Source organism: Nerophis lumbriciformis, linkage group LG24 (assembly GCF_033978685.3).
Source record: "Nerophis lumbriciformis linkage group LG24, RoL_Nlum_v2.1, whole genome shotgun sequence".
Lineage (NCBI taxonomy): Eukaryota > Metazoa > Chordata > Actinopteri > Syngnathiformes > Syngnathidae > Nerophis > Nerophis lumbriciformis.
The window spans coordinates 16,769,209-16,789,130 of record NC_084571.2 but is presented as its reverse complement, the minus strand read 5'-3'; the positions used below and the strand labels follow the sequence as shown (position 1 = coordinate 16,789,130).

At 37.4% G+C, this 19,922-nt stretch overlaps 1 protein-coding gene across 1 annotated transcript in view; it reads left to right on the top strand.

Annotated features, from left to right (window-relative positions):
* The window catches only part of aoc2 (amine oxidase copper containing 2), a 28,913-nt gene that overhangs the window by 5,213 nt on the left and 3,778 nt on the right, over positions 1 to 19,922 (top strand). The window contains exons 2-4 of the mRNA XM_061981689.2: positions 4,462 to 4,580; positions 16,126 to 16,292; positions 16,501 to 16,633. Coding sequence (XP_061837673.2) covers positions 4,462 to 4,580; positions 16,126 to 16,292; positions 16,501 to 16,633 — 419 coding nt within the window. The remainder of the gene's footprint in view (positions 1 to 4,461; positions 4,581 to 16,125; positions 16,293 to 16,500; positions 16,634 to 19,922) is intronic.

Below are 19,922 nucleotides of genomic sequence, written 5' to 3'. Positions count from 1 at the left end.
ATTTGCGTATGATGTCACCTAGCGGCAGCATGTAGATGCTGAAGAGTGCAGGGCCAAGAACCGAACCCTGGGGAACTCCACACGCACCTTAACATAGTCCGAGGTCACATTGTTATGGGAGACGCACTGCATCCTGTCAGTAAGATAAGAGTTAAACCAAGACAAGGCTAAGTCTGACATACCAATGCGTGTTTTGATCAATCAATCAATCAATGTTTATTTATATAGCCCTAAATCACAAGTGTCTCAAAGGGCTGATACGCTCTAATAAAATATTATGATCGACGGTATCAAGAAGCAGCAACATAGATGACGCATCAGAATCCATCGTTAGCAATAGATCATTAGTCAGTTTTGCGAGGGCTGTCTCCGTAGAGTGATTTGCCCTGAAACCAGATTGAAAGGGTTCACAGAGATTGTTAGACGCTAAGTGTTCATTTAGCTGCTGTGCAACAATTTTTTCGAGGATTTTCGAAATAAAGGGAAGGTGGGACACCGGCTGGTAGTTTACCATGAGGTCAGGATCGAGGTTAGGTCTTTTGAGCAGAGGATGAATAATCGCTTTTTTGAATGCTAAGGGAACAGTGCCAGAGGAAAGTGATAAGTTTATAATATTTAGCACTGATGGACCTAATATTACAAAAAGCTCCTTGATAAGTTTCCCAGGAGGTGGGGCAAGTAAACATGTTGTTTGTTTAATCCCATTTACACGCCGTAGCAATTCCTCTAATGTTATTTCATCAAAAAGAGAGAGACTATTTTGGAGGGCAATATCCGTTGTATATACAGTCGTATCTGTGTTAATAGAACCCAGTTGTAGCTGGGATGCGTTGTCTTTAATCTCCTTTCTAATGAGTTCAATTTTCTTATTAAAGAAATTCATAAAGTCATCTGCCGAGTGGGTGGAGCTACTGGGAGGAGTCCCTTGTTGGGTTAGCGATGCTACTGTACTGAACAAATATTTAGGATCGTTTTTGTTGAGGCGGATGAGATCAGCAAGATAGGATGGAGCTAGACCGTGTAGTATTTTATACGTAAGTAGTAAAACCTTAAAGTCACATCTTAAGTGCACAGCAAGCCAGTGCAGGTGAGCCAGTATAGGCGTAATATGATCAAACTTTCTTGTTCTTGTCAAAAGTCCAGCAGCCGCTTTATATATTTACAATTATTATTATATACAATGTATCTACAATTACAATTATTATTATACATCATTATGTATTTAAAATGTACAATTATATAATAATATGTATTTACAATTTACAAATATCATCATTTATTAAGTATTTACAATTTACAATTACTATATGTAATTATTTATTTACAATTATTACATATTATGTGTTTACAATTTACATGATTTATATATTATTATATATTTACAATTATTATTCAATATTATGTATCTACAATTTACAAATATTAATATATTATATTGTGTATTTACAATTATCATATATTATTAATTTACAATTATATAATATTATGTTTCTACAATTTACAATTATTATATATTTACAATTTACAATTATTATATATTATTATATATTTACAATTAGCCCGCCCGGCGGAGGAAACTCATTTCGGCCACCTGTGATCTTGTCCTTTCGGTCATAACCCAAAGTTAATGACCATAGGTGAGGATGGGAACGTAGTTCAACCGGTAAATGGAGAGCATTGCCTCCCGGCTCAGCTCCTTCTTCACCACAACGGATCGATATAGCGTCCGCATTACTGAAGATGCCGCACCGATCCACCTGTCGATCTCACGATCCACTCTTCCCTCACTTGTGAACAAGACTCCGAGGTACTTGAACAAAATCTCCTCCCAAACCCGGAGATGACACTCCACCCTTTCCCGGACGAGAACCATGGACTCGGGCTTGGAAGTGCTGATTCGCATCCCAGTCGCTTCACACTCGGCTGTGAACCGATCCAGTGAGAACTGAAGATCCTGGCCAGATGAAGCCGTCAGGACCACATCATCTGCAAAAAGCAGAGACCTAATTCTGCAGCCACCAAACCGGATCCCCTCAACGCCCTGACTGTGCCTGGAAATTCTGTCCATAAAAGTTATGAACAGAATCAGTGACAAAGGGCAGCCTTGGCACAGTCCAACCCTCACTGGAAACGGGTCCGACTTACTGCCGGCAATGGGGACCAAGCTCTGACACTGATCGTACAGGGAGCGGACCGCAACAATCAGACAGTCCCATACCCCATACTCTCTGAGCACTCCCCACTTCCCGGGGTACAGGGTCGAATGCCTTCACCAAGTCCACAAAACACATGTAGACTGGTTGGGCAAACTCCCATGCACCCTCAAGGACCCTGTCGAGAGTATAGAGCTGGTCCACAGTTCCACGACCAGGACGAAAACCACACTGTTCCTCCTGAATCTGAAGTTCGACTATCCGGCGTAACCTCCTCTCCAGTACACCTGAATAGACCTTACTGGGAAGGCTGAGGAGTGAGATCCCACGATAGTGGGAACACATCCTCTGGTTCCCCTTCTTGAAGAGAAGAACCACCACCCGGGTCTGCCAATCTAGAGGTACTTCCCCCGATGTCCACGCGATGTTGCAGAGTCTTGTCAACCAAGACAGCCCCACAGCATCCAGAGCCTTAAGGAACTCCGGGCGGATCTCATCCACCCCTGGGGCCTTGCCACCGAGGAGCTTTTTAACTACCTTGGCAACCTCAGCCACATACATAAGAGAGTCCACCACAGATCATCCAGGCACTGCTTTCTCATAGGAAGACGTGTTGGTGGGATTGAAGAGGTCTTCGAAGTATTGCCTCGCCCGATCCACAACATCCGCAGTCGAGGTCAGTAGCACACCATCACCACCATACACAGTGTTGACAGTGCACTGCTTCCCCTTCCTGAAGCGGCAGATAGTGGTCCAGAATCACTTCGAAGCCATCTGGAAGTCGATTTCCATGGCTTCCCCGAACTCTTCTCATGTCCGGGTTTTTGCATCTGCGACCGCTGAAGCTGCACACTGCTGGGCCTATCGGTACCTGTCCATTGCCTCCGGAGTTCCATGAGCCAAAAGAACCGGATAGGACTCTTTCTTCAGCTTGACGGCATCCTTCATCGCTGGTTCTTGGATTACCGCCACGACAGGCACCAACCACCTTGCGACCACAGCTCCAATCGGCCGCCTCGACATATAGGGTACGGAACATGGTCCACTCAGACTCAATGTCCAGCGCCTCCCTAGTGACATGTTCAAAGTTCTTTCGGAGGTGGGAATTGAAACTCTCTCTGACAGGAGACTCTGCTAGACGTTCCCAGCAGACCCTCACATTGCGTTTGGGCCTGCCAGGTCTGTCCGGCATCCTCCCCCACCATCGCAGCCAACTCACCACCAGGCGGTGATCGATAGAAAGCTCCGCCCCTCTCTGCACCTGAGTGTCCAAAACATGAGACCGCAAATCCGATGACATAACTACAAAGTCGATCATGGATTTGCGACCTAGTGTGTCCTGGTGCCAAGTACACATATGGACATCCTTATGTTTGAACATGGTGTTTGTTAAGGACAATCTGTGATGAGCACAAAAGTCCAATAACAAAACACCACTCGGGTTCAGATCCGGGCGGCCATTCTTCCCTATAACGCCTCTCCAGGTTTTACTGTCGTTGCCAACATGAGCGTTGAAGTCCCCCAGTAGAACAAGGGAATCACCCGGGGGAGCACTCTCTAGTACTCACTTGAGTGAATCCAAAAAGAGTGGGTACTGCGAACTGCTGTTTGGTGCGTAAGCACAAACAACAGTCAGGACCCGTCTCCCCCACCCGAAGGCGGAGGGAAGCTATCCTCTCGTCCACTGGGTTTAACTCTAACAACAAGAACTCTACCCCAGCCCATCGCCTCTCACTGCGTGCAATGCCAAAGTGGAAGAGAATCCAGCCCCTCTCTAGAGAACTGGTTCCAGAGCCTTTGCTGTGCGTCAAAGTGAGTCCGACTATATCCGGCCGGAACTTCTCCACCTCGCACACCAGCTCTGGCTCCTTCCCCCCCAGCGAGGTGACGTTACACATCCCAAGAGCTAGCTTATGTAGCCTAGGATCTTCGAGCTGCTCTTTGTCTGATCCCTCACCTAGGACCTGTTTGTCTTGGGAGACCCTACCAGGGGTCATAGAAGTCCCCGGACAACATAGTTCCTAAGATCATTGGGACACGCAAACTCCTCTACCACGATAAGGAGGAGATTATAATTTGATATCATTATTTATTTACTATTTAAAATTATCACTATATATCATTATATATTTACAATTTACAATTGTCACTAAATATCATTATATATTTACAATTTACAAGTAGTATTACAGTAAATACAATGAAGAATGATCTGCCAGACAGTAGAAGAAGCTAGTTTGTGAGTAATATCTGGGTGCTGCATGTAAAGTACTGCAGTCCAAAAATATTTGTGTGTATTTTCCTGCAGGAGTGAGAAACGTGTTCCAGACCAAAGACATGCAGTTTGTCAACAGCACAATTCCATGGGTGGCTAACGGCTATGCTATGGTTCCCCAGCTGGTGGAGAGGCAGCTGAAATCAGAACAGGTCATATTTCCATTCATTTAGCGAAATGTATTTGGAGTCGTCAATAATGACAACATCAATACAAACATGTACTTACTTACATGTGTACATGACTTTTAAAGTTTGATAATAATAACAAACATGTGTTTCAGCGTGTAGGAACATCACTTTTAAGTTGTACTGGTATTTATTGTTAATGCTAACATGAACATATGTTTAAGTGTGTACAAACATGACTTTTAAGTTGTATTAGTATTTATCAATAATAACATAAATACACAATCACGTATTTAAGTGTGTAAAAACATGATTTTTAAGTTGTACTCGTATTCATTAATAATACTAACATGAATATGTGTTTAAGTGTGTAAAAACATGACTTTTAAGTTGTATTAGTATTTATTAATAATAACATAAATATACAAACACGTGTTTAAGTGTGTAAAAAACATGACTTTTAAGTTGTAATAGTATTCATTAATAATACTAACATGAATATGTGTTTAAGTGTGTAAAAACATGACCAAAGCTATATTAGTATTTATTAATAATAACATAAATATACAAACATGTGTTTAAGTGTGTCAAACATGACTTTTAAGTTGTATTAGCATTAATTAATAATACTAACATGAATGTGTTTAAGTGTGTAAAAAACATGACTTTTTAAGTTGTAATAGTATTCATTAATAATATTAACACTAGTGTGTATTTAAATGTGTAAAAATATGACTAAAGTTATATTAGTATTTATTAATAATAACATATATACACAAACACGTGTTTAAGTATTTAAAAACATGACTTTTAAGGTATATTAGTATTTATCAATAATACTAACATGAAAATGTGTTTAAGTGTGTAAAAACATGACTTTTAAGTTGTATTAGGATTTATTAATAATAACATAAATATACAAACACATGTTTAAGTGTGTAAAAACATGACTTTTAAGTTGTATTAATATTTATTAATAATAACATACAAATACAAAAATGTTTTTAAGTGTGTAAGAACATGACTTTTGTGGTACTAGTATTTATTAATAATAACATGAATATACACACACGTGTTTAAGTGTGTAAGAACATGACTTTTAAGATGTACTAGTATTTATTAATAATACTAACATGAACATGTGCTTAAGTGTGTCAAAACATGACTTTTAAGTTGTATTAGTATTTATTAATAATACTAACATGATAATGTTTTTAAGTGTGTAAAAACATGACTTTTAAGTTGTAATAGTATTCATTAATAATACTAACATGAATATGTGTTTAAGTATGTAAGAACATGACTTTTAAGTTGTACTAGTATTTATTAATAATTACATAAATATACAAACACATGTTTTAGTGTGTAAAAACATGACTTTTAAGTTGTAATATATTTTATTAATAATAACATGAATGTACAAAAACATTTTTAAGTGTGTAAGAACATGACTTTTGTGGTATTAGTATTTATTAATAATAACATTAATATACACAAACTTATTTAAGTGTGTAAGAACATGACTTTTAAGTTGTATTAGTATTAATCAATAATAACATAAATATACAAACACGTGTTTAAGTGTGTAAAAACATGACTTTTAAGTTGTACTAGTATTCATTAATAATACTAACATGAATATGTGTTTAAGTGTGTAAAAACATGACTAAAGTTATATTAGTATGTATTAATATTAACATAAATATACAAACACGTGTTTCAGTGTGTAAGAACAAGACTTCTAAGTTGTATTAGTATTTATTAATAATACTTACATTAATATGTGTTTAAGTGTGTAAAAAACATGACTTTTAAGTTGTACTAGTATTCTTTAATAATACTAACATGAATGTGTTTAAGTGTGTAAAAACATGACTAAAGTTATATTAGTATTTATTAATAATAACATAAATATACACACACATGTTTAAGTGTGTTAAACATGGCTTTTATGTTGTATTAGCATTAATTAATAATACTAACATGGATTTGTCTTTAAGTGTGTAAAAAACATGACTTTTAAGTTGTAATAGTATTCATTGATAATACTAACATTAATATGTGTTTAAGTGTGTAAAAAACATTATTCTTAAGTTGTACTAGTATTCATTAATAATACTAACATGAATATGTGTTTAAGTGTATAAAAACATGACTAGTTATATTAGTATTTATTAATAATATTATAAATACACAAACACGTGTTTAAGTGTGTAAAAACATGACTTTTAAGTTGTATTAGCTTTAATTAATAATAACATAAATATACAAACACGTGTTTGAGTGTGTAAAAACATGACTTTTAAGTTGTATTAGGATTTATTAATAATAACATAAATATAAAACACGTGTTTAAGTGTGTAAAACATGACTTTTAAGTTGTATTAGTATTCATTAATAATAACGTAAATGTACAAAAACATTTTTAAGTGTGTAACAACATGACTTTTGTGGTACTAGTATTTATTAATAATAACATAAATATACACACATGTGTTTAAGTGTGTAAGAACATGACTTGTAAGTTGTGCTAGTATTTATCAATAATACTAACATGAAAATGTGTTTAAGTGTGTAAAAACATGACTTTTAAGTATTCAATACTAGTATTAACAACCTCTGCTGCACGGAGAGTACGGCCGATGACAGAAAATCAGTTTGGAAATCAATAGGGTTGAAAATGCCAGAACGCAGAAAAGACAAGTCCAATCCACCGGACATGTCAACAATCATGTCAATATGGAACAGTTTTAACACCCTTGAGGGTATCAAGGGCCAACTGGAAAGCTTTGATGGCATCAAGGTCCAGATGGACAACTTCATGAACGAGATCCGTTACCTCAAGGACCAAAATATCAAACAGGACCAAAAAATAAAATCCCTGACCAACAGAGTTGAGGAGCTCGAGCAAGTTGGGAAATTTAACGATGTCATAGTGACTGGCCTGAAAATAAGGCCCAGGAGCTATGCCGTTGCAACAGCAGGGCTCAGTGTGAACCTAAATGAGGAGATCAAATATGTGGAAGCTCAGGTGACAGGGTTTCTACACAAACAAGGCATCGAGATGGATCCTGGAAATGTGGATACCTGCTATCTGCTTCCCAAAAAAGCAGGGAGTGGTGACGGTGACAACGACACCCGTGCCGTGGTGCTGTCCTTCACAAACAAGAAATACAAAATTGCTCTGTTGAGGCAATGTACCAAACTGAAAGGCTCCAGAATGTATGTAAACCAATATCTCAGCAAGAAGAATGCAACAATCACTTGGAAGGCTTGCCAGCTGAAGAAAAATAAAAGGATTCAAAACATCTGGACGGCTAACTGCAAAGTCTACATCAAACCAAATGGATCAGATACCACCAGACCGGTGCTGATCAGGGCACTGGAGGAGCTGGAAAAGTATGACTAGAAATAGGTAGAAAGATACCTATGGAATAAGACAGCTCATTGAACTCAGTTCAACCTGATTGTTCACAAATAAATAAGAATGAATTGGATAACCTGATTGCTGTCTATGGAAAAATAAGTATATCATCTGATCTGCATCAAGGATATGAAGACCCAAATGAAGAAATTGAGCCGGATTATCATTTCTATTATAACGGGGTAAACGATTGTGGATATTACACAGAGGGTAAATTCAACGAGAACATTTACCTCAAAGGAAATCTTTCAATAATTCATTTTAGCGCCAGGAGCCTATATGCTAACTTTGATCAAGTACAGGACTACCTTTCATCATTTGACAAGCCCTTCAACATAATCGCAGTGTCGGAAACCCGAAACAAATATTGGGGTGGAGTTCCATTGTTTATTGATTAAACATTATTTCAAGATTCTGGAAAATATGTTGAGAGTGGTTGATGATGTGATGGTGTGAGTAACAATTCAAATCTCAGGGCTGAAAGGAAAAAAACATCTGTATGCTGTGTTTACAGTGCTCCAAATTCAAACATTGATATATTTGGAAATTGCCTGGGGGAAATAATCGCATAAATGAAACAAGGAAATGTATTTCTATGTGGTGACTTTAATATTGATCTGTTAAACCCCAATGACAACAACCAGAATGAGGACTTTGTTAACTCTATGTATGCCTATGGCTTGTGACTTCTTATCACACGCCCTAGTAGAATCACGAAGCAGAGCGCCACTCTAATTGACAATATTTTTACCAACATATGAGTGTTGAACTGAAATAACTAGCGGTCTTATGGTAACTGATATATCGGATCACCTTCCGGTATTCGCCGTCTGTAGTTTGGATTATTGCACACTTCAAAAACCAGAAACAAAAACCATTAGAAGCCTCTGTAATGAAAGGAGAATCATGGCCTTTGAACGTGACATGATAAACAAAGAATGGAATAGTGTATTCAGTGAATCGGATACCAACTCCGCATATGAGATATTCCTTAACACAATAATTGAATCATACAACATGCACAATCACTACTTCATGCAGAAGTAAAAAACACAAATATAAAAAGCTTTGGATGACAAAAGCGTTGAGTAATGCATGCAGGAAAAAGAATACATTATATAAAAACTTTTAAAAGGCCAGAAATGAGCAAACATATGACAAATACACATTCTACAGAAATAAAGTGACTTATTTAATCAGAAAACAGAAAAAGGACTATTATGATAAAATATTGACGGATAACCGGAAATTTACTAAGAGCCTGTGGAAAATGTTAAACAAGGTTGCTGGGAGACCCACGACAAGGTCATTTCCAACTCACTTCGAGATAAACGGGTTGAAGGAGGAAAATAAGGAGTGGATTCCGGAGAAATGTAATGAGTATTTTGTGCAGGTGGGCCCGTCACTGGCCAGAAACATTCCTCCCTCACATGTGCACTGGAATTATTTTGACTCAAACTAACTAACAGCAACATGACAGAGCACATGTTCCTGACACCAGTGTCACAGCATGAAGTGGCTTCTCTATTCAGAGAGTTCTCACCAAAAGCCTCCACTGATGGAGATGGTTCATCAATGAGACTGTTAAAAACCATCACCACGGCTCTAGTGCCAGCACTGACACATGTCTGTAATTTATCATTTTTAAATGGTGTTTTTCCTGATAAAATGAAGAAGGCGAAAGTGTTTCCTCTGTACAAAAGCGGTGATAAACTTTTGTTTTCAAATTACCGTCCGATTGTATTACTACCCCAATGCTCTAAATTCTCAGAGAGGCTTTTCCAGACCAGATTACAAAAATTCATTGATAAACATAGACTGTTGTGTGATAGCCAATACGATTTTAGAAAAAAACATTCTACAGGAATCAGTCTCAGGGGTCAGTCTTGGGACCAAAACCTGGCCGGGGGTGGGGCGGGGGCGTGGTTGGGGCGTGGTTAAGAGGGGAGGAGTATATTTACAGCGAGAATTCACCAAAAGTGAAGTATTTCATATTTATATATATATATATATATATATATATAAATATATATATATATATATATATATATATATATATATATATATATATATATATATATATATATATATATATATATATATATATATATAAGAAATACTTGACTTTCAGTGAATTCTAGCTATATATATATATATATATATATATAAATAAAATAAATACTTGAATTTCAGTGTTCATTTATTTACACATATACACACACATAACACTCATCTACTTATTGTTGTACTTGAAAGTGCAATGCTTTGCAGCCAGAAGCACAGCCTTATATACTACATACATACTAAATACACAGTAATGAAAACACAGTTGTTCTACTAACTGTACTGTGCTTGCTGCTTACTTACTAAAAAAACCACAACAACACTCACCTTTCAATATTTGAGTAGCCTTTGTTCTGCCATTTGCGTACTGGCGAGCAATCTCTGAATCCAGGAACATATCCTTCACGGATTTGTTGAAAACATCCGCAAATGAGAACGGGATGTTGCTTCCAGCTATCAGCATAGCCACCTTTGTCTCGGCATATGTTACATCATCGGGTCTTCATTTAGCGAGGTGGCCCATAATACTGGGCTGGGACCGGTGCTGCACTGCCGACGCTTTGTGCTTCGCTGTCCGTTCATGACTGAGTATATCCGTTCGGCCACCGTGTTCAATGGAGAAGTCTGTTCTACAAAATTTACAGGCAACATACACCTTCCCCTTCGAACTGTCCTGGATAAACTGAAATTCTTGTTTCCATTCGTTTTGGAACTTACAAGCGTATTTCTTCATCTTACTCGTCGTCGGTGTCGCCATTGCTGTATCTTCCTCGTCCGCATGGAGCTGGAGGGGGCGTGGCCTCCAGCTCCGGCTGGAAATCGGGAGAAAATCGGGAGAAAATTTAGAGAGAGAAGCGCTGAAATTCGTGAGTCTCCCGGGAAAATCGGGAGGGTTGGCAAGTATGGTATACTGACTTGTCATCATCATCCATTATCATATGTTATACTTGTTCTGAAATTGTCATGTATCCATCAAATCTGCTGTTGAAACTTGGACTATATAACCAACATATATAACCAACATATATAACCAACACATATAACCAACATATATAACCAACATATAATAACAATAATAATAATAGATTAGATTTTATATCGCGCTTTTCTATTATTAGATACTCAAAGCGCTCACAGAGAAGTGGGAAGCCATCATTCATTCACACCTGGTGGTGGTAAGCTACATTTGTAGCCACAGCTGCCCTGGGGTAGACTGACGGATATATAACTAACATATATAACCAACACATATAACCAACATATATAACCAACATATATAACCAACACATATAACCAACATATATAACCAACATATATAACCAACATATATAACCATAAATTGATTGTAAATTAGGGGCCGGACATGAATAAGCATTCTTGCTTTATTCCCGTATCCCTTTTCGGTGGGTGCCATTGCATGTCTGTCAAATTACAAAGAGTGATGAAGTGTTGCTGTATATGTCTGTCCGCCGGAATAAATAAATAAATAAATTCATTCATTCATTAATAATACTAACATGAATATGTGTTTAAGTGTGTAAAAACATGACTTTTAAGTTGTATCAGTATTTATTGATAATACTAACGTGAAGATGTGTTTAAGTGTTTAAAAACATAACTTTTAAGTTGTATTAGCATTAATTAATAATAACATAAATATAAAAACACGTGTTTAAGTGTGTAAAAACATGACTTTTAAATTGTATTAGTATTTATTAATAATAACATAAATGTACAAAAGCGTTTTTAAGTGTGTAAGAACATGACTCTTATGGTACTAGTATTTATTAATAACATTAATATACACAAACGTGTTTAAGTGTGTAAGAACATGACTTTTAAGTTGTACTAGTATTTATTAATAATACTAACATGAATATGTGTTTAAGTGTGTAAAAACATGACTAAAGTTATATTAGTAGTTGTTAATATTAACATAAATATACAGACACGTGTTTAAGTGTGTAAAAACATGACTTTTAAGTTGTATTAGTATTTATTAATAATAACATACGTATACAAACACATGTTAAAGTGTGTAAAAACATGACTTTTAAGTTGTACTAGTATTCATATATATATACAGTATATATAATACTAACATGAATATGTGTTTACGTGTGTAAAAGCATGACTAAAGTTATATTAGTATTTAATAATAATAACCTAACTATACAAAAACATGTTTCAGTGTGTAAGAACATGACTTTTAAGTTGTATTAGTGTTTATTAATAATACTAACATTAATATGTGTTTAAGTGTGTAAAAAACACGACTTTTAAGTTGTAATAGTAATCATTACTAATACTAACATAACTATGTGTTTAAGTGTGTAAAAACATGACATTTAAGTTTTAATAGTAATCATTAATAATACTAACATAAATATGTGTTTAAGTGTGTAAAAACATGACTAAATTTATATTAGTATTTATTAATAATGACATAAATATACAAACACGTGTTTAAATGTGTAAAAACCTGACTTTTAAGTTGTATTAGTGTTTATTAATAATACTAACATGAAGATGTGTTTAAGTGTTTAAAAACATAACTTTTAAGTTGGATTAGCATTAATTAATAATAATAACATATAACTATACAAACACGTGTTTAAGTGTGTAAAAACATGACTTTTAAGTTGTATTAGTATTTATTAATAATAACATAAATATACAAACACGTGTTTAAGTGTGTAAAAACATTACTTTTAAGTTGTATTAGTATTTATTAATATTACATAAATATATAAACACATGTTAAAGTGTGTAAAAACATGACTTTTAAGTTGTTCTAGTATTCATTACTAATACTAACATAAATATGTGTTTTAGTGTGTAATATCACTTTACAGTGGTATTTTGTCTATTAATAATACTAATATGTATTATGTCTATTAATAATACTAATATGTATTTTGTCTATTAATAATACTTGTATGTATTAATTCTTGTTATAATACTAGTATGCATTAAGTCTAGTAATAACATGTAATATGTCTCGTAATAATAAGTATTGTGTGTAGTAATAATAAGCATTATGTCTAGTAATAATGTGTATTATATCTCGTAATAATAAGTATTATGCCAAGTAATAATACATGTTATGTCTAGTAATAATGTGTATTATGTCTAGTAATAACACGTATTATGTCTAGTAATAGTATGTATTATGTCACGTAATAACGTGTATTATATGTTGTAATAGTATGTATTACTTATGTCTAGTAATATTGTGAATAATGTGTATTAATAGTATGTATTACGTATGTCTAGTAATAATTGGGAGCGTAGTAGTCCTATCCCTGGGACACACAGTCTTCCACGAATACTGCAGGGAATTTTGTCCAGTGTGGAGGTGAGAGGTCCACGTTTCCTGCAGTCTCTTTTGTCTTGGATGGAGTCCGCCCCTGTCCGTTCGAAGCTCTGAGTGCCTCGGTAACCTGGTGCCTCCACCTTTCCCTGTCGGCAGCTGTATCCTCCCAGTTTGCTACATCGATGTTGCAAGGCCCTGGGATTGGCCTTCAGGGTGTCCTTGAAGCAGATAAGGGGTCTTTCCAGGCCACGCTGTCCCTCCTTCAGCTGACCGTAGAGCATCATCTTTGGTATCCGACTATCTGGTATACGGACAACATGACCTGCCCACCGGAGCTGGGCTGTGATGACCAGGCTTTAAACGCTGGGTAGACCACACTTCTGCAGGACCTCGAGGTTAGACACTTTGTCCTGCCACTAGATGTTGCATATTGAGCGCAGACACCTATGGTGGAACCGTTCCAGCTGATGGATGTGACAATGGTAGGTTGTCCAGGTTTCACAGCCGTAGAGCAGTGCACTCACCACTACTGCTCTGTAGACAGCAGCTTTTGTGCACAGCTTTATGCCGTGGTTCTGCTACAGCCTCTTTGTCAGTCCTCCAAATGATGAGCTTGCTTTGGAGATGCGCAGTGAGATCTCGTTGTCCAGAGATCCATTGCTGGAGATGGTTCTTCCAAGGTAGCAGAACTTCTCTACGGTCTTGAGGTCCGTACTATCAATGGTCACAGGTGGTGGAGGGAGCACAGCAGGGTTCTGAGGTGATGGGGGCGGTTGAAACATGGCCACTGTCTTCCCCAGGCTTATAGTCAAACCAAAGTGTCTGCAGGACACTGAAAAGCGGTTCAAAATGTGCTGGATGTCATCTGAAGTTGTAGCTGTCAAAGCACAGTCATCAGCAAAGAGAAATTCCCGCAGTAGAGCCTCACACTTTGGTCCTTGCCTGGAGTCTCCGCAAGTTGAAAAGCTTGCCACTGAAGCGGAACTGGATGTAAACACCCATGTCACAGTCTGTGAAAGCATCCAGCAGCATTGCAGAGAACAAGATGGAGCAGAGAGTTGGCGCTAGAACACATCCTTGCTTCACTCCATTCCTAACAGGGAATGGCTCGGATGCATAACCATTCTCTTGGACCCTGGCTTGCATCCTGTCACGAAAAGACACGATGAGTGATATCAGCTTCTTTGGGCTGTCAAACTTGCCAAGGATCTGCCATAGGCCCTCACGATTGACTGTGTCAAAGGCCTTGGTGAGGTCAACGAACACCATAAAGAGACCCTTGTTCTCCTCTCTTCACTTTTCTTGTAGTTGTCAGATGGCAAAGATCATGTCACAGGTACCTCTGCCTGCACAGAAACCACATTGGGATTCAGGGACAACATTCTCACCAACATGTTTGATGAGTCGGTTGAGGATGATTCTCGCCAGGATTTTTCCTGCGATGCTCAGCAGGGCTATACCGCGATGGTTATTGCAGGATGCCCTGTACCCTTTCCTCTTGTAAACATGCACTATGGATGCATCCTTGAAGTCTTGAGGGACTTTACCCTTCCTCCAGATGACCTGGTACAGGGACAATAGCTTCTCTACTAGTGCCATGCCTCCAATCTTGTAGATGTCTGCAGTCAGCCCATCGCCTGCTGGAAGTGGTCTGTTGGAGTGCTTTCACTGTCTCTGCACTGGCAGCTGGGGGATCGTGGCAATTGCTTCTTTAGAAATTGAGGAATATCTGTTTAAAAGCTCCTTGAAGTGATCTGCCCAGCATGCTAGGATGTCACTTTTGTCAGTGAGCAGGACTGCATTGTCGGATGAACGAACTGGAGCTGAACCAGTGGTTTTGGGCCCATAAACAGCACGCAGGCCTGCATGAAAAGACCCAAAGTCCATGGTGTCAGCAGCAAGCAGAAGATCTTTTGCAATTTTATCCCACCAGTTTTTTTCCATCTGCCGAGTCCTACGCTGCAGCTTTTGCTTGGCTTGTTGGTATCGCTGCTTCTTCTGGCTGCAAGCCTTATCATCAATATGTTGTTTGTGGGCTTCATGGAGCCTGTTGATGAGGATGTTGATCTCTGGGTCGTTCTCGTCAAACCAGTCCCTATGCTTCCTTTTGATGAAACCGAGAGTATGAGCAGCAGCAGTGTAGACACACTCCTTAAAGATCTTTCACTGTTCTTCCATGCAGCACTTCCATGATACTCTCTTCTAGTGCCTTGTTATCATGTACCAAGCTTGCAACATTGAGCTTACGCATGAGCTTGCCTCGGGTCGTCTTCCTCTTCTGGGCAAGCTGGATGTTTATCTTGCTCCTGAATAGACCGTGGTCTGACCAGCAGTCCGCACCCCTCATGCAGCCTGTGATGTGCACATCAGCTCGGTTTCTCTGGCGGGCTATGACATAGTCGAGCATGTGCCACTGTTTGGAGCGAGGGTGCATCCAGAGGACTGACCTGCCAGGCAACATGTGGTTTGGAATCAGAGTTTCCCTCTCCTATCCGATGTGTTGGCTAGACTAGGTACTACCGGACGTACCATACAGGCATGCAGGAGGCCCAGGTCTGTCAGTAGGGACATTTCCTTGCTGAGGTAAGGTTTTGCCTCTCTGCAGCCTGCGGTTGCAGTTTAACGTCTTACCCAGGACACTATGTGTAGTAGTAGTATGTAAGTGTAGTAGTAATTTGTGTAGTACTAGCATGTAAGTGTAGTAATAATGTGTAGTAATAGTATGTAAGTGTAGTAGTAATGTGTGTAGTACTAATACTGTGCAGGAAGCGGCTCTGCGTCACGATGCCAAGGTTCCTCGCTATCTCCACATAGCGAGCAACAAAAGCAACGCCTGGGGCCATCAGCGCTCCTACAGACTTCAGCTTCTCAGCTCCACAGGAGATCACCTGCCAGAGAGCCAGACCGAGGAGCGTGCCATGTCCTGGGCCAGGTGAGAACGCTTGATACAAGTGGTCTGAGTCACATGACTCAGACTTGACTGGAATCAAAATTAATCCATTATTGGTTATGTAAGTTGATCGTTTAAAGAAGACAGTTTGTGTGTGTGTGTGTGTGTGTGTGTGTGTGTGTGTGTGTGTGTGTGTGTGTGTGTGTGTGTGTGTGTGTGTGTGTGTGTGTGTGTGTGTGTGTGTGTGCAGGTACAAGGTGGCCATCAGCAAGCATAAGGACGAGGAACAGAGCAGCAGCAGTTTGTACAACCAGAACAACATCTGGATGCCAGCAGTCGACTTCAGCTCTTTTATTGCAGACGACGAAAACATCGAGAACGAGGTACGTTGACATGAACACAAGAAGACATGAACACATAAACACAAAAAAATACATGAATACATGAACACAAAAAATACATGAATACATGAACACATTAAAACATGAACATATGAAAATATGAATACATGAACACATACATATGTAAATACATGAATGCTTGAATGTATGAACATACATGTACATATAATACATGAACACATAAATATATTAATACATGAACATATGAATACATAACTACATGAACACATGAATATATAAAAACATGAATGCTTGAATGCATGAACATTTGAAAACGTGAACACATGAACACATTAATACATGAACCTATGAACAAATGAAGACATGAATACATGAACACATTGATTTATAAATACATGAACATATGAATATATGAATAAATTAATACATAAACATATGAATACATAACTACATGAACACATGGATATATAAATACATACATACTTAAAGCATGAACATATGAATACTTGATTACATGAACACATTAATACAATAATACATAAACATATGAATACATAACTACGTGAATACATGGATATATAAACACATGAATGCTTTAATACATGAACATATGAATATATGAACACACAAATACAATAATACATTAACATATGAATACATAAATACATGAGCACATTGATATATAAAGACATGAATGCTTGTCAGCACGGTGCGAGAGGGGTTAGTGCATGTGCCTCACAATACGAACGTCCTGAGTAGTCCTGAGTTCAATCTTTCGATCTTTCTTTGTGGAGCTTGCATGTTCTCCCCGTGACGGCGTGGGTTCCCTCTGGGTACTCCGGCTTCCTCCCACCGCCAAAAACATGCACCTGGGGATAGGTTGATTGGCAACACTAAATTGGCCCTAGTGTGTGAATGTGAGTGTGAATGTTGTCTGTCTATCTGTGTTGGCCCTGCGATGAGGTGGCGACTTGTCCAGGGTGTACCCCGCCTTCCGCCCGAATGCAGCTGAGATAGGCTCCAGCACCTCCCGCGACCCCAAAAGGGACAAGCGGTAGGAAATGGATGGATGGATGGATGAATGCTTGAATACATGAACATATGAATATGTGAGAACATGAAAACATTAATACATGAATACATGAATACAGGAAAATATGAATGCATATATACATGAACACATGGATATATAAATACATGAATGCTTGAATACATGAACACAAATAAATAAACACATCAACATATGACACATTACTACATCAACACATGAACAGATGATACAATGTAAACATGAACACATGAACACATCAATACATGAACAAATGATTACATCAAAACATGAACAAATGATTACATGAATACATGAACAAATGATTACATCAAAACATGAACAAATGATTACATGAATACATGAACACATTAACTTGTGTTCATAAGCTCATGTTTCCATGAACACATAAATAAATGAACGACATCGACATATGACACATACATACATCAACGCATGAACAAATGACTACATGAACACATAAATACATGGACACGTGAATACATGGACACATGAATACATAAAAAAATAAACACTTCAACATATGACACATACATACATCAAGACATGAGCAAATGATTACATGAACACATAAATACAAGAACACGTGAATAAGTGGACATTGGAATTCATAAATAAATTAACATATGACACATACATACATCAAAGAATGAGCAAATGATTACATGAACACATAAATACATGGACACATGAATACATGGACACATGAATACATGAACACTAATAAATGAACGCATCAACATATGACACATACATACATCAATGCATGAACATATGATTACATGTACACATAAAAACATGGACACATGATTACATAAACACATGTATACATGAACACATGAACACATGAATACATGAACACATGGACGAATGAACACATGAGCACGTGGATACATGAATACATGAACACATGAACAAAATAATACAGGAACACACGGATACATGAATACATGAACACATGGATACATGAACACATAAATACATGAACACATGGATACATGAATACATGAAAACATGAATACATGAACACATGGACACATGAACGCATGAGCACATGGATACATGAGTACATGAACACATGAACAAAATAATTCAGAACACATGGATACATGAATGCATGAACACATGGATGCATGAACAAATGAATACATGAACGAATTAAGACATGAATAAATGGATAAAAGAATATATGGATATACGAATACATGAACACATGGATACATGAACACATGAAAACATGAGCACATGGATACATGAACATATAATTACATGAATATATGAACACATAACTACATTAACACATGAACACATGGATAGATGAATACATGAACACATGGATACATGACCACATGAATACATGGTTACATGAATACATGGACACATTGATACATTAATACATGAACACATGAATACAAGAGCACGTGAATACATGATGAACACATGAATACATGGATAAATGAATATATGAATGCATGAACACATGGATACATGAACACATGAAAACATAAATACATGGACACATGAACACAGATAGATGAATACATGAACACATGGATACATGACCACATGAATAGATGGATACATTAATACATGAACACATGAATACACAAACACATGAATACATGGACACATTGATACATGAATACATGAACACGTGAATACAAGAGCACATGAATACATGAATAAGTGGATACATGAACACATGAATACATCAACACATGGATACATAAACACATGAGCACATGGATACATGAATACATGAGCACATGAAAAAATGAACACATGAATAATGAACACATTGATGCATGAACACATGAGCACATGGTTACATGGATACATGAACACAAATACATGAACACATGAGCACATGAACACATGAATACATTAATACATGAACACATGGATACATGAGCACACGGATACACGAACATATGAATACATTACCACATGGATACATGAATACATGAGCACATGGATACATGAACAGATGAGCACATAATACATGAATACATGAGCACATGGATACATGAACACATAAATACATGAATACATGAGCACATGAATACATGAATGCATAAATACATGAATACATGAATACATGAACACATGAATACATGAACACATGGATACATGAATGCATAAATACATGAATACATGAATTCATGAGCACATGAATACATGAATGCATAAATACATGAATACATGAATACATGAACACATGAATACATGAACACATGAATA